This window comes from Erpetoichthys calabaricus, chromosome 3 (assembly GCF_900747795.2).
Source record: "Erpetoichthys calabaricus chromosome 3, fErpCal1.3, whole genome shotgun sequence".
Classification (NCBI taxonomy): Eukaryota; Metazoa; Chordata; class Cladistia; order Polypteriformes; family Polypteridae; genus Erpetoichthys; species Erpetoichthys calabaricus.
This window is the reverse complement of record NC_041396.2, coordinates 87092509-87108330: the sequence shown is the minus strand read 5'-3', so window position 1 is coordinate 87108330 and position 15822 is coordinate 87092509. Positions and strand designations below refer to the sequence as shown.

Genomic DNA, 15822 nt, shown 5'->3' with positions numbered 1-15822 from the left:
CGTGATGAGCACAGAAGTCCAATAACAAAACACCGCTCGGGTTCAGATCGGGGGGGCCATTCCTCCCAATCACGCCCTTCCAGGTCTCACTGTCATTGCCCACATGAGCATTGAAGTCTCCCAGCAGAACGAGGGAGTCCCCAGAAGGTATGCCCTCTAGCACCCCCTCCAGGGACTCCAAAAAGGGTGGGTACTCCGAACTGCTGTTCGGTGCATACGCACAAACAACAGTTAGAACCCGTCCCCCCACCCGAAGGCGAAGGGAGGCTACCCTCTCGTCCACCGGGGTAAACCCCAATGTATAGGCTCCAAGTCGGGTGGCAATAAGTATACCCACACCCGCTCGGCGCCTCTCACCGGGGGCAACTCCAGAGTGGTACAGAGTCCAGCCCCTCTCAAGGAGATTGGTTCCAGAGTCCAAGCTGTGCGTCGAGGTGAGTCCGACTATATCTAGCCGGAACCTCTCAACTTCGCGCACTAGCTCAGGCTCCTTCCCCTTCAGAGAGGTGACATTCCACGTCCCAAGAGCCAGCTTCTGTAGCCGAGGATCGGACCGCCAAGGTACCCGCCTTCGGCCACCACCCAACTCACACTGCACCCGACCTTCTTGGCCCCTCCAATAGGTGGTGAGCCCATGGGAAGGGGGACCCACGTTGCCTCTTCGGGCTGTGCCCGGCCGAGCCCCATGGGTGCAGGCCTGGCCTGTTTGTTAACAGATGACATAAAAATATAGAAATTAGATGTAATTGGATGTCCATCTATACTTTCCAATTTTAGGTCTTGTACTTCCAATGTGTTTATTTTCAGGTTTGTTCTGAGCAGACCACTCTATCAAAGTCAAAGCAAAGAGAGATTAAGTGATTTATAATAAACAGTTGTTCAGATGAGCCATAGGAGGAAATTCTGCTTAAACTTCCTTAGAAGTAAGTATCCAGTGTACTAGCAAAACATCATAGGTACTACAGAGAGAAACCATATTTAAAAAAATATATATACTACAAGTGCACACATCCACAATGGCAGACAAAATGTAAAAAAAACACAAAGTCATGTAAAATGCACCATCCGGAATTCCTATTATCATCTTTGTTTATTGAGATCATTACACTGAATTACTTACTAAAACTGATTTTTAGGCCATTGTTTTTTTACACTTTCTGTATTTACCTGTGTAAATAATGGAGTAATCCAAATGTCACTAGAAATACAAATAATAGCACTCAGTCAAACAAACTGATGTAAACAAAAAGGTAAGAACTGTTTTTAATCCTTTAGTATTACTGTTGACAAAATCGGATATTAAGTGCAGCTAATCACGGCTTTGTCTATAAAGTTATTGTGGAATGCAAATGGCATGCATTTCTAACTCTCAGCTTGGCTGATGAGGGTCTCAGACAACTAAATGTTTCAAGCCCCTAATTTTTTTTTGAAGAGGAAAGTAGAAACTTTTAAACGTTTGTGATCAAAAATATGGTATTTATTTTTTCACAAGTTATAAACAGGTAAATATATTCCTTTGTAACAGTTGCAAAATTGATAAAACAGCCTGAAGAGGTGTACATGTTGGAAAACATCAAACAATCAAAGATTATGTTTTGAAGAACAGCCATCACAAGTCTGCACATTTAGGATTTTTAAGAGGTATGTAGATTAATAATGGTAAGAGGCACAAATGCAAAACAGTCAAATATGTATTTAGCCAAAAAATACAAGCATGTACCCCACAGCACTGAAACATGAAGAATTTATTTTTCTATAATCTTTTTTTTTACACTGTGTGTGTCTGTATGCAGTGTTGTAACAAAGTAAACCTTACTTCTGTAAATAGTCAGTTTTGAAGAATATCTTTTAAGTGCCTTAAGACGTTATCATCAAGTCTGTGTGGGTTTTCTTCTGATATTTTGCTTCACTTCTACATCCCAAGCACATACTTCTTAGTTTAACCGCCAACTTTATACTGGCCCACTATAAGAGTACGTGTGTCCTGTGATGAACTGACAACCTAATGCTGCCAGGGTGAGCACTGGCCCTCTGCAAACAATTCATAAAGAAATGCAAGTTAAGACAATGACTTGATGTCTTCTTTTCTACCTTTTCACTAAAAGGAGTAAGATGCGTTTCCAAACACTTCCTAGGTGTATTTGGCTGCAACAAAAGAATCAGGAAATGCTAACCAGTGTTAATTAAGTGAAAATTACCTCTCACTGCACTTCCTCTTTTAGAGCTGTAACTGATTCTGCCTATACGTTATGACGGAGCTCACAAATGACTGTAGTTTTTAATAATTGACTGATCACTTCTATATTTTTTTATTAAGAATCAAACGTGTATATGCATTTCCACACAAACACTCAAAACTCCAAGAATACTGCATTTCAAATTTTGGGAAACACTGAGGTAATATATGAGATACACCAAGAGGACTATGGGATGAGGTGTCTTTATTCACAACATTAATCCTTAAATTCAGTGTTTTCACTTATCATTTCTTTGCTTCTACATTTCTTAAAAGGAACTATCAGGGCTAAGTTGCATCCAAAAGAACACACCATCAAAATCAAAGGCGACTCTCAATGCAGGAAGCCATAATGGTCACATCTGTTTGGGAACACTTTCTTCAACACTAGTAGACAAAATGTTTTAGAAGATGTGATCACCCCATGAAAGGTAGAATTTGAAAAGTATGCTAATAGTTTTTCCCCCTGGATAATTTAAAGATGACACAGGTGGCCAGGATGGTGATGTATCATGTTGCAACTGTCTTGTATTCATTCAGTCGCTCAAGCAAGATCAGGCCATATCATACTGAGTACGTAGCACAAGTTAAAGTCCAGGTATTGGTCTTGTCAAGTCTGGACTACTGTAATCATTTACTGGTCGAAGTACCTGTATGCGCTACCAGGCCACTGTAGATGATTTCAAATGCAACAGCATGTCTTGTATTCAATGGACTCCTCTTTGCAGGTCAGTACACTGGCCCCTTGTTATGCCCCCATTAGGTTCAAACCCATAGTCTTCAATGGGTCACCTCCTATGTATATGGATGCACTCATGAGGTCTTATACTCCTTCTCACCCACTCAGGTCTGCTAGTGAAAAGTGTCTGGTAATAGCACCTCTATGAGGCATCAGATCTCAAGCACCTTTCATGTGTGGCTCCTATGCTGCCCAACTCAATGCATTAAGTGTTTGAAGCTTTTTTTGTTCTGTAATTGATACCGGTTTTGATGCTAAGGTACTTAGTTGCTAATAAAAAGAAACTAGTGTTGTGTTGTTCTGCTTGGTTTAGAGCTCTTCACTTGTGATGGTCAATTTTGTAACCTTGTTTTGTAACATTTGTTTCAAAACAGTCCCCAGACTAAATGTTACTTGATTATGTTGACCTCTTTCATAAGTCACTTTGGATAAAAGCATCTGTTAGGTTATTAAATGTAAATGTAATTGTATAATAAAATGATCACTTGTGCTTTTCTGAAATACCATCGTCCAACACAGATACATATAAAAATATTTTAAAAGTGCAAGAGGCTGTTTAGGCAGTCATAAATGAAGAGGAGAACCTGAGCAATAGCTCTTCTGCTTTTCTCCCGCTTTCCATTGACAATGCCCTGGTGAAACCTCAGAGATGCCCCCCAAGGATAGGTGTTCTTTCTCCCCAGTTGAAGCCAGGCTCTTCAAACAAAGTGTGTTGTCGCAAGCTGACTTCCGCACGGAGTGTGATTTTCTGAAAGGCATATGAAAATTATGGGTCACCATTGTGGATCCATGAAAACACAACTCTCATCATTAAGACCACCCTTCTGCATTCTGCTCACCTGAAAATCTCGAATGTAGGTAAGAAAGAAACTGAGAAAGGAAAAGGAGAGCAGCCATTCTGAAATTGTACTGACCATATGTGATGTGTATCCCTGTGGAAAGAGAGAGATGCAACAGTCAAAAGAGACACTATGATATTTAAGAATCTATGAGCCTAAACCCCAAAACTTTGGATTTGTGACTGTATTCCATATCCAAAAACTCAATTTATTTTTTATTACACATGAACACCATTTTATTCTGATTCAATTTTAATTTATATACAGCAGGGACGTGCGGTCAGGGGAGGCAGCTGTTATCATAAAAAGTAAAAAAAACTAATAATCCATCCATCCATCTTCTAACCCGCTGAATCCGAACACAGGGTCACGGGGGTCTGCTGGAGCCAATCCCAGCCAACACAGGGCACAAGGCAGGAAACAATCCTGGGCAGGGAGCCAACCCACCGCAGAAAAACTAATAATGATAACATAAAATAAATGTGTCCATTGGTCTGTGCTATAAATTTGTTTTTTGTAGGATTCCAATAATTTTGATAATTTTTATAGGTAAAATCGCTGAATTGGCGCATTTCCTGTTCAAATACAGGGGAGAAACATGAGGTGCAGCAGCGACAAGCCTCACCTCACCTCACCTTGGACTGCGCTCTCCCTCTCACACTGGGTTGATACATGCAATTGGCGTGTGCCTGTTGCTGCCTCTCTGTATGTCACCAATATAATGTTTGCAGACCTGTTTATTATACAGCCTGGCTAATATCTTTAATGAATATGTGTGACACATTTAGTCTTGCTGATCGGACATTAAACCGCAGTGAAAAGGCACAAGGTGAGGCAGACAGTACCATGCTGCACCAAAGGGGGCGCATGTGAGCCCAACAGGCGCTTGTTGCTGCTGTTCTACGCAGAGGCTCTGATCACCAATAAGTTAGCGATATCAGAAAGTCAAGTGCACTGCAGCGGCCCGTTTATTTTTATTTTTTATTCTGACTGACTGCCAAAATGGAAGATTAAGACTTTTAAAACTAAAGGAAAAAAAGGAGGACTTTTTAAAGAGAAGGATAGACGCATGGACTTCATTTACAAATATAGGCAAGACAATAAATGGTTTTCAATTTTATAAAAAAATGGGATCACACTAAGAAAAAAACAATCCAATATTTAAAAACTAAATTTTGACCTTGTTTTTCTTGTTATACTTGTGTGGAAATGAACAGTCTGTATTAAAATTGATTAAAGCATCAGAATTAAAAGCTTTTAAAAACAACTAAATATTTCGATTAAGGTCAAAATTGAAATCCATTATTTTGTACACCATTCTATACTTTAATTTGTATTGAATGAGTATGAATTGTGGAATTGCAATGGCAAATTTAGAACACATGGAGGGTGCAGAGCAGATGCGCTCTCTCCACTCTCTCTCGCCGCTATAAATATAACATTCTTTCTTAGCCAAATATGTACCTTACCTGCTGTATGTGTGTGTAAAGAATTCTGATGAGATATGAAACATAACCAGTAGTCAATGTGCATGCTGCTAATTGAATAGTGAATAAGTTACTCTTTTGGGTTCATATATTTGTAAATCTGACTCTGAAGGAGTCAGTGCCTCACCAGCCATGAGCCTCACCGCACGTCACTGATATACAGTATACATAAATATAAATACTGTATATATAAAATTAGTAACTCAAGCACAGAAGTGTACTATAGTCGGTATATATACATTGTTATATAAATATATATAAAATTAGTAACTCAAACACAGAAGTATACTATAAAGAACATATAAAGCTCTTTAGGACTGCATTAAGCATTGAAAGCACTATATAATAGTACATAAAAACAAATTAGCTATACTCCATTTTATAGTAGCATGGCCCTCCCACAAGGTGTAACCAATGAGTACTCAAACAAGCAAGCATGTGGTGCTGCCTTCGTATCATAACATTTCATAACTCAAAGCTCTTTATGTCTACTCCTTTTAATATGAAACATTCATAATTGTAGGAGCTCCTTGTGCTGCTTTTGTATCTAAAACTATAAAATATCTTGGAGCTCTGTTTCTTTACTTATAGAGCAGTCCCATTGTAGTCTCACAGATAAAACCTTCTAATTCAAGTTTTCCTTATCTCGATCAAACTTTTTGTTTCCTTTTAAGGGAATCTAAAATCTAATCAAAAACTACTTCCATAAAAATTTCATCCATCACTTTTCTGAACCAGTTTTTCTACTGCAAGGTAGGATTTGTGAGGTATGTTAGTAATGAAAAAGAACAGGAAAAATAATTCTTAAAAACGGTATGGTATGCATTTTAGTACTTTCAGAACTGGAAGTAAACATTTGTTTTCTGCCCCTAAACTTCCCCTCCACCAACCTTCAATGTGTTGTACAGTACAATGGAAAAGACATGATTTAGCATGATGGAGACCGACATCCCTCCCCGGTTCATTGTGATCGACACTTCAAGGGGTCAACCTTGCTTAGACGTGATCAAGAATTTATTGGGGACCCCATCTTCCTTCACTTTGACACAATGAAGACTTCACACAGACTGGTTGCTCCAAGAGGGAGGTGGTGCAATAGCACAGCACACCAAGGAGACAGGTGATTGTGCAGTGCATCATGGAGAATAGAGAAACACGGATGTATTTGGAATTAATCATTATTTGTTTCTGAACCATTTGGATATCAGTGCTGAGGTCTGAAAGCTGGTTTTGATACCAAAGTCAAAATTTTTGTATCAATCCAACACTATTGTAGGGTCAATGTCATTGCACCTTTCAAATGACTCTGGTCTGATATCTGATGTTGGATTAATCAACTGTGTTTCCTCTCCTTGATGTCACTGAACACTCACCAGAAGTACATCAATAATTATGGAAGACTGCCTAAATCCTACTACACATGGAAATGATCAGCTCTCAAGAAGGCAGGTAATAAAGTCCCTGTATAATACTTCTGAGAGCTTCCTTTAACTCTTTATTTTACTTTATTTTCTTTATCTATCCTTGGAGTCATTCTGGGATAAGACAATGCTAACATCTAACCTATTAAAACCTTTGCTACTGTCTAAGATATGCCATGGGACTCTCCTTGTCTCACCAAAGTTATTTTCCTGGCCTTTGCTCAGGCCTCTTCTTTAAGAAATGTTAAGAAATTTTTACTTTACTTTTACTTCAGTTAAACAGATAATCATAATATATACTATACATTCTAGGGCACCTATGGAAATTAAAGGAAACTGCATTCAAAATGGAAACCAAAAAGAACTTCTTCATATAAAGGTTTGTGGGAACTTGGACCAAACTATGCAGTCATGTAGTTAAAGGGGGTGACGCTGATAGGCTTTAAAACTCATTTAGATTAGACAATGGGACAACTTAGCTACTAGGCAAAAAATAAACAGTTTGATGGATTTAATGTGCATGTGTCATTTTTAAAATGTATTGTGTTCTATCCGTCATGAACTAGAACAACATGACCAAGTCATCCTTCTGATTACATTGATTTCCTCCTTCAAGAACCTACTGCTCACCTACAAATGTAGGAGTCTAATACTGCAGGAGACTACAACTGCCTGCATCTCAGGTACATCAGAGATGATCCTCTATCAGTAGCCTTAATACCAATGAGAATCATTTAAGGAAATAAACATAAAATCAAGGCATTCTACTTCTTACCCTCTGATTCTAATACCTTTTTCATGTAAATATGCCTTTTTATTTTTCTTCTTTAAGTTCTGTCTATACTCTTGCAATAACTGTATGTATGAGATTTCTATAACGCATATACCTTGTACTTCTAAAGTAGAGAATTATTTACAAGCTTACCGTCTCATTTGGATCCCAGTGCAGCTTTGTAGCTAGGTTGACTCCGGGAAGACTTCTGTAGGTTATAACTGAGGATACTAACACTGAAGTATTAGTAGTTAAAGAAAACTTACAATTTCTGCAGTGAGCTTATGTTTATCAACATTTTCATTTTAACTGAAACACAAAAAAAGAATACAGCAAGCCTACTAAATATTACATGAAATCTTAAACTTTCCCTTTCTTTTCCAAATCACAAATATTTAATGAATCAAATTCACCATATAGATAGGAAGCAACCATAATGTTGCTTATAATGTTTATATTATAGTAATTGTCAACTTAAAAGGCTGTGGTGCTGATAAACAGTTATTTCTTAGTTCTGTTAAAAGTTTAATTTATGAACTAACTTTTTTAAAGCTGCAAAGTAACCAAATGTATGAATCCATCCATCCATTTTAACCAAATGTATGAGATAAACTAAAATTGTTGTGTGATATTAAACTACAAAAAATTAAAAATCAGCTAACTAATGCTGCTGCATTTTCATATTACATTCAGTAATATTAAAAAAATACAGCAACCATTAAAGATGTTTAATGTATATAGACAGAGAGAGTACTGTGGCCAGGAAAGCAGACTATGGCAGGCAAAAGGTTGAGGTACAAGCCAGGTCATCCCTTTTAATTTTAACCAGCCATGATGCAGCAACAAAGCAAAGAAGATAGGCCTAAAGTCAGCGTTTCAACAATGCAAGTGGCAGCAAAAAAGTCAGAGCTCTGTCCTTCTTGAATTGTGGGTCAAATTCTGATACCACCTTCACTGGACTATTCCTTTTTATACTGTTGGTGCCAGAGCATGCTCTTCTCAGACAATTGTGGGCAGAGCTAGATGTCCTCCTCGGGTGGCTTTTCAGTACTACGGAGGAGGGAGACGATACTGTTAATGTTAGTACACCCTCTTGTCCAGGGGTGGACCTCACCAGAGCCAGGAAGAGAACATGGCAGATATATGCCGACTGGCCAACCAACCACAAGCATTATTTGGTAGGCAACCACCCAAATATCAGATTGTGATTAGACTCTGATCTACCCCTGTCAAGTAAGTGGACCATCCGCTATGGTTCAGCATTTGAAGTTTCGCTGACGTCCAAGGTTTGATCTCTGCAAGGGGAAGCTGAAGTGTGTACACCTGATGAGCCCCAAATTGAGTGAAACATGTGTTGTGTTGTGTATTATCTGGCAGGAAATAAATAAATAAATAAATAAATAAATGTACATTCAGGCAATGTGTTGTGTATTATCTGGCAGGAAATAAATAAATAAATGTACATTCAGGCAATGTCCAATCACATATACATCTGTGGTTCCATAAGGTTATAGTTCAGAAATCACAACCAGAGAGCTAGATGTAGCAGATGTAACCAGATGTAATGAAAACCAGAGTTTCTAGCACACTAGATGTGTATCTCATGTCTCTTGTATAAAAAGCGATTGGGTGTCAAGAACTCAAACTCTGCTTTGGAGTTGGTTCCCTCCATACTTCCCATGTGGCCCTGAATTAAAAAATGTGAAATTAGATAATGAATGGTTGATTCAATGGTAAACAGATAAAAGAATCTTAGTTTTATTATGAGATAGGGTGTCACTTTTAAAAATTAAAAACTGAACAAGATTCCAAATTATCACTGGGCACATCCACATACAGAAACACACACTCACACTTTGCTAATTTAGAATTTCTAGTTTTGTAGCCAACTGAAGGAATGCTACAGTATACTACAGACTCCCATTTACCACTTGGGATGTGTACTGTAGCTTTATTTAATGTGAAAAATCACTGGAAAACAGAACATAACTAGCAACTAATAGGCTGGCAGGGCTGCTTGTGATCCACAAATATTCAGACTACTGCTGCCAGACTAAAAACATACATATTTAAATATAAACATGGAACAACATTTCAAAAAATGTTTCCTGATACAAATCTCTGCCTTGTAGAACCTAATCCCAGCAGTACCTGTACTTCTATCATCTAAACAATGCAAAAAAAGATTAAAAACTCAAGGCTACAGGCTGGCTGTGTCTTGCATAGTTACACATCCTCATGGGTGATTATTACAGGCAAAACAAAATGCTGTGTTTTTAGCCAAAAATGCGGTATTTTAGAGGCAACAATTGTGCAAATTGGCCAATTAGGAGAACATAGATAATTTTTGGAATAATTCCAGCATTTTTGTTTGTTTAAAGTGCTCTATAGAACTGGGAGTTTTCTTATTTTACCAATGTTAGAAGAATGTAACATGCAGTAATCATCATTGCTGCTAAAGAAAAAAATCATGAGAAAAGTAGTATGATCAACCATGACATGCCCAATGCCAAAACATCCTTGTATTGCACAAAAATCAAGAACAGTGGTCTGCACCATAATACACTGTACAACATCCATGGAGGGACACGGTGGTCAATTTGCCTAGGTGCAAAAACCGATTCTGAAGAATCTTATTGCCACCAAAAATTATTTTCTCCAGGATCTCTGTAGAGTAGAGTTGTGATTTATCATCTTGCATTGTGAAATAGCCTTTGGCTTAATGTACTTTACTCTAGCTTTCCTTATATTATATTACCATCATTAGAAGCTTTAAGAATTATAAATACTATATACACTGTACATAGAGTACTTATTTTTTATTTTAACGAATGTTGGCATTTTTGCATTTTATTTTAACTGCATTATATTTATAAAAGTGTATGGTGCTATCTAAACTAACTGAAAGGTGTGCAATATAAATAGTTACAATAATATATATATATATATATATATATATATATATATATATATATATATATATATATATATATATATATATATATATAATAAAAAAAAAACTGCTACCACTAATGTAATTGAAATATACAGATACTGCTTATTTTAAAACTATTTTTTATTATATCATTTTTGATTATTTGAATTTTCTTTATGGGCTAAGTGGAACATAATAATGCAGTTCTCTCTAAATGATGGCATTAGTCTGCCAGGCTAATCCATCCATCCATCCATTTTCTAACTCGCTGAATCCGAACACAGAGTCATGGGGGTCTGTTGGAGCCAATCCCAGCCAACACAGGGCACAAGGCAGGAAACAATCCTGGGCAGGGTGCCAACCCACCACAGACCAGGCTAATCCTCAAACAAATTATTTTATTGTCATTGGCTGTTGACCAAACCAGCACCTGGTCAGTTTAGAAGGATACTGCTCAGTATGCTGGCTGCACACCACAGTCCTAGGCCAGTTCGGATCCAGAAGATTTTCTTGCTATGAAGATGAGGCTGCATTCTGAAGGAGATGATAATTTGTAAAAGGATGTAGATTGCTCCAGCCCCAAAGGTCAAGATAGCACCAAATACATGAATTTTAATAATGGTACTTTTCTATAAGAAGAAAACAGAAAAAAATATGTGTTGGAAAGGTCAAGAGATGTGTCTAAGACCAATGCCTAGAAAAGCAAATTCAGTCTTTTAGGGGAAACAGAAAGAGAACAAAGAAAATACAACACAGTTTCACACACATACCTGAAAGTTTGCAACAATGCAAAGACCAACTGAACTCAATAACCCCAGAACCAGACCCCATTTGTTAGGACACTGAACTGAAGACTCCTCAGCATTCAGGGCTTCCACTTGCTTGTACCTTACATAAATAGTGGCCATGCCTGTAGAAGAAGCAAAATGATTTGTATGGAGTTAATTAGGTTTTTTATTTATTAAAAATCATTTGGAGCTGAGCATTATCATAATCAGACAGCAAGAAATGAACAAATGCATATGCATCCAACTTGGAAAAGCAAATATATGGACATGCAAGTGGTCAAGGTACTGTACTTGGTACCTCTGGAAATCGGAGCATGCACAACTTCAATGCATGTTATAGATCATCAAGCACAAACGGCACAATATAAAATCAAAAACTTACAGCTAGTATTTAATGAAACATCCAGACAACAGCAGCTTAGGTAGGAGAATTGATCCAAAGTTCTTATTTCCTTCCAGGTAGAGAGCAAGCGAGTAATTGAAAAAAGCAGAGACAGTGAGACAAAGAGAGAGAAGACATGCAAGTAGATAGAAACAGGCTGTAAAAAAAGCTACACATATTCAGTACAACTGACCTTTCATTTTCCAGAGCTGTTTAAAGAATCACCCGAGGAGAACCCTGTGAAGATGTTATACTCCAAGGGTACTTAATGGAACAACTCTTTTAGTGAACACTAGGCAAGTGTTCCAAAGAATAAAGACCATTCACAAGTTATACAAATTCATTCAAAATCTGTCTTCAGACTTTATAACTATTTGCCACTAGACAATCAACTGTTTGACACTAGTAGGGATGTCACAATATCAGAATTGTTTCATTCGATACCAATACAAGTGAAATTTCACGATACAATACCTTTCGATATGTGTGAAGTCAAATTTGTCAGTTTTACATGAATCTATTACTTCAAAACTACTGTGAAATGTTGTTGTTTTGCTGTTTTTAAGGTTTCTTATATGAGTGATCAGATTTCATTATTGCATTATTTCAAAACTCCTGTTAAATGTCATTGTTCAGCTGTTTTCAAGGTTTCCTGCATGAGTGATCAGACTTTGTTATTGTTTATGCCTGTGCACAAATCCAGATATTTGAAGATTAATTGGACTGTCATTACCTGTACTCATTAAATTTATAATTGTGACATTCTTCAACACAACATTCAAAAAATTATGATGAATGTTTTCACTTAAGGGTTATACCCCTGAACATTAGCTTGCCTTCAAAAGCAAATCAATGACACAAATTCAGTGTTGGCGACCCGTATTTAGCAATAAATTATGTCGTTCTGTTAGTCTTGCCAACTGCATGTTTTGGCGATTATGCGTCTCAGAACACACTGTATTAATATGGATATCTGCCTTTTCCTTCGAAGCACTGAAACACTAAATACATTTTACTATGGTATTAAAAAATGGAGTAACTTGTGTTGCCGGTCTAGACAAGCCAAATAGCCACTTCATTTGAATCTTGCGCTCCTATTTACTATCTACTTTTGTTTGTGCTAAGAGTCCTATCACATCCCACAGTCCACAGATGCTACACTCCTTCTTAGTGCATGTGTGTTGCACCCCAGTATGACTCTGAGCTGAATGCACTGGTTAGAAAATGGACAGATGCTTAGACTGATGGACATCTGTACAAATGTTTGTTATAATCAGTGAATGAAAGCAAAGCTTCCATTCATTTATCAGGGCTGTGTATAACAACATTTAAAAGCTATTAATCTTCTACCTCCTCTTACAAGTGCATGACGATACAAGTTAAATGATTACACCTCATTTGATTGGTAATGGTATTTCGCTATCAAAGCAAGCACAGAATTATTTCCATAATGGGATAAAAGTGGCAATAATGCAAGCCTCTGTGTTTGTTTTGGGTTTTTTTTATTTTTAAATAGCAAATACGATACCTGCACTCGAGCGTTAAAATTCTCTTGTGCAAACACAAAAGCATTTCCAGACATTACCTATGCTGTTGTGGTACCCGGCTGGGGTTCATGCCTGGCCGGGATGCCCAGGAGGACAGGAGGAGGGCTTGTGCCTCCTCCAAAACACGAGGGGGCACCCACCCTGGTTGCTTTGGGGGCCATGGGTACAGAGCTTGGAAGCTCAACCCTGTAGGGGCCCGTGGTCACAGCCAGGGGGCGCCCCGATGCCTTTGGAGCCCTGGACCTCAGCACTTCCGCCACACCCGGAAGTGCTGGGGGGGAAGAGGATTGGGGACACCCGGAGGACTTCCGGATACACCGCCAGAGCTTCCGCCACACAGGGGTGTGGCTACAGAAGCTCCTCAGGATGCACCTGGAGTCAATCCGGGGTGTATAAAAGGGGCCGCCTCCCTCCAGTCATTGGCAAGAGTCGGGTGGAAGAAGGACGGAGCTCAGAGGAGAGGAGAGGAGAGGAGAGGAGTGGAGGTGGATCAGAGACTGTGAGAAGGCATTGTGTTGTGTGGCCAAGGACTAAGGTGTGATTGGTGCTACGGCACTGGGTTGATGCATGAACTCTAAATATTAATGTATAATAAACGTGTGTGTGGTGAAACCAACATGTCTACCTGTCTGTGTCCGGGCTGTTCCCCACACTGTTTTTCTTTTCGACATGTGTCGATTTGTTGCTGTATTATCACCACAATGAGACATTTTTATATGTTGTTTATACTCAGTTTTTATCATGAATCGTGCCTTCCGGAGTTATTTATCACTTGTAGTCAAGCATGAGTGAGGTACCAACCTTCTCGCTACTATCGTTACTGTAAAAAAAGCTGAACTTTGGTACCAAATTAGCATTGAAATATCAGTTCTTGTGACATTCCTAGCCACTAGATACCCAACCCCACCCACTACTTTATACAATATATCAATTTAAACAGTCACTTATATGCCATTCTGTCTGACATCCTTACTTCTACAGCAAAAATAAACACCAGCTTTACTTACTGCCTTTATAAATCAATCAAATAACCTCGTTCAGTACAAGAAGAAACAATTAAGTGCAAGGAACAGGAAGAGGGAATATTTAAATAATTACTGAAAATAGGGTGGGGGGGGGGGGGAGGTCAGAGTACTAGATAATTTTATTGAAGGAATCTGTTTAGCGTTTAGTTTTATGAAAATCAAAGACTTTCATCGCAAAATATGAAAAAGAACATATTCAAAAAATGCACTAAAGTAATTCCTTTGAAGCCTTGTAATACACTTGCTTTATGAATAAATTTGAGAGGAAGCAGAAAGAGTTAGAAAGTGGCAATGAATGAGAGTGACTATATAAATATTAGAGAAAATGTTAACATCTTTAGAATGTTACCTTTAATTAAAATGAAAGCAACTAGTTTTATGTATTTATAATCTTTGCAAGAAAAAAAATAAAACATTTTTGTGAAATTATTCAATGATCTTCTGGTTGATGCAATTTCTTTAGTGAAAACTAATTAAAAAAACATTACAACGTTCAGTAGCTAAAACCACTCAAAGGTGCTTCAGAGGTTCACAGCTATAATAGAACTGTTAGTTTCTTGTTGTAGTACCATTACACAAAAGGCATTTTTAATGCCTGAAAAACTGCATTTGTTTTACATACTCTCAGTATAATGTTACCCTTTTTTAATACAAAAAAGTGTAATTTATCAACTCTTACTTTCAATTTGCTAGGAAATTATGTTAATTTTTAATTGTTTATGTTCTTCTTTAGGGTGTATGTAAGTTGTATAACACAATGTTAACTTATTGGTTTTAATTTTCTTTTAATTTTCTTGTGTATTTTGTGGACCAAAACATTTATTCTCAAATTCAGTCCTGGGGGCTTCCTATTGCTGCAAGTTTTTGTTTCAGCCAGATTTACAAACTGAGTAATTTTTAACTTTAGTGTATTTCATTATTTAATTAGATGTCCTTTTTATGTCCTCTCTTATTTTGCATTGAGAAAAGTACTTTATTTTTTTATTTACATTTACATAAAATAATAAATAATTGTTTTTGCCTGTCTGTAGGTACTCACTACACTCACTCTGCTATTTTATTATTAATTCCCTTTTTCTATGGAGTTTGCACTCTTAATTGAATCCAAATACTGACATTTAATGACAAATAGTGCAGACACCAGGGCACATGGCACTGAATACTAATGGGCAGCTATTCTAATGTTACCATATGTCTACTTGTTAGTAAATAATGGCATAAATAATCAAAAAATGAAAAAGAACAAAACAGAAAAAAGCAAGTTAGAATTCTTATGCTTATAACTTCTAGCTTCATGGAGTAAAATTCACCATAGCCAGTTTGCAATTTCAGGACTGATACAAAAAACACCAACTTAGAAGTAACAATTAATTAACATATGAGTTCAGAAAATGAAGAACTTGGATGGGCTGAATACCTTAAGCCACATGGTACTCCTGCAGCTGAACATGAGAACCACTGGTGTAGGACATTACAGGAAATATAGTGATTTTTTATTTGTACATAGTGAATTGAGAAAATCAAAACAACAGTTGCCAGATAGTTTAATTGCAAATGAAATTTGAAAAACTACAGTAGACTAAGTCTTTTTTACATATTTTTCCCATTGGCAGATATGAATATACAGAATGTGAATGGTTTGACTGTAATC

At 37.4% G+C, this 15822-nt stretch overlaps 1 protein-coding gene across 1 annotated transcript in view; it reads right to left on the bottom strand.

The window, feature by feature from the left end:
- Positions 1 to 1455: 1455 nt before the first annotated feature.
- Positions 1456 to 15822, bottom strand: part of dram2b (DNA-damage regulated autophagy modulator 2b) — a 40944-nt gene continuing 26577 nt past the window's right edge. Inside the window, exons 4-8 of the mRNA XM_028797050.2 lie at positions 11200 to 11339; positions 10881 to 11058; positions 7648 to 7730; positions 3815 to 3907; positions 1456 to 3723 (exon numbers count right to left, since the gene is read on the bottom strand). Coding sequence (XP_028652883.1) covers positions 3619 to 3723; positions 3815 to 3907; positions 7648 to 7730; positions 10881 to 11058; positions 11200 to 11339 — 599 coding nt within the window. The 3' untranslated portion in view covers positions 1456 to 3618. The remainder of the gene's footprint in view (positions 3724 to 3814; positions 3908 to 7647; positions 7731 to 10880; positions 11059 to 11199; positions 11340 to 15822) is intronic.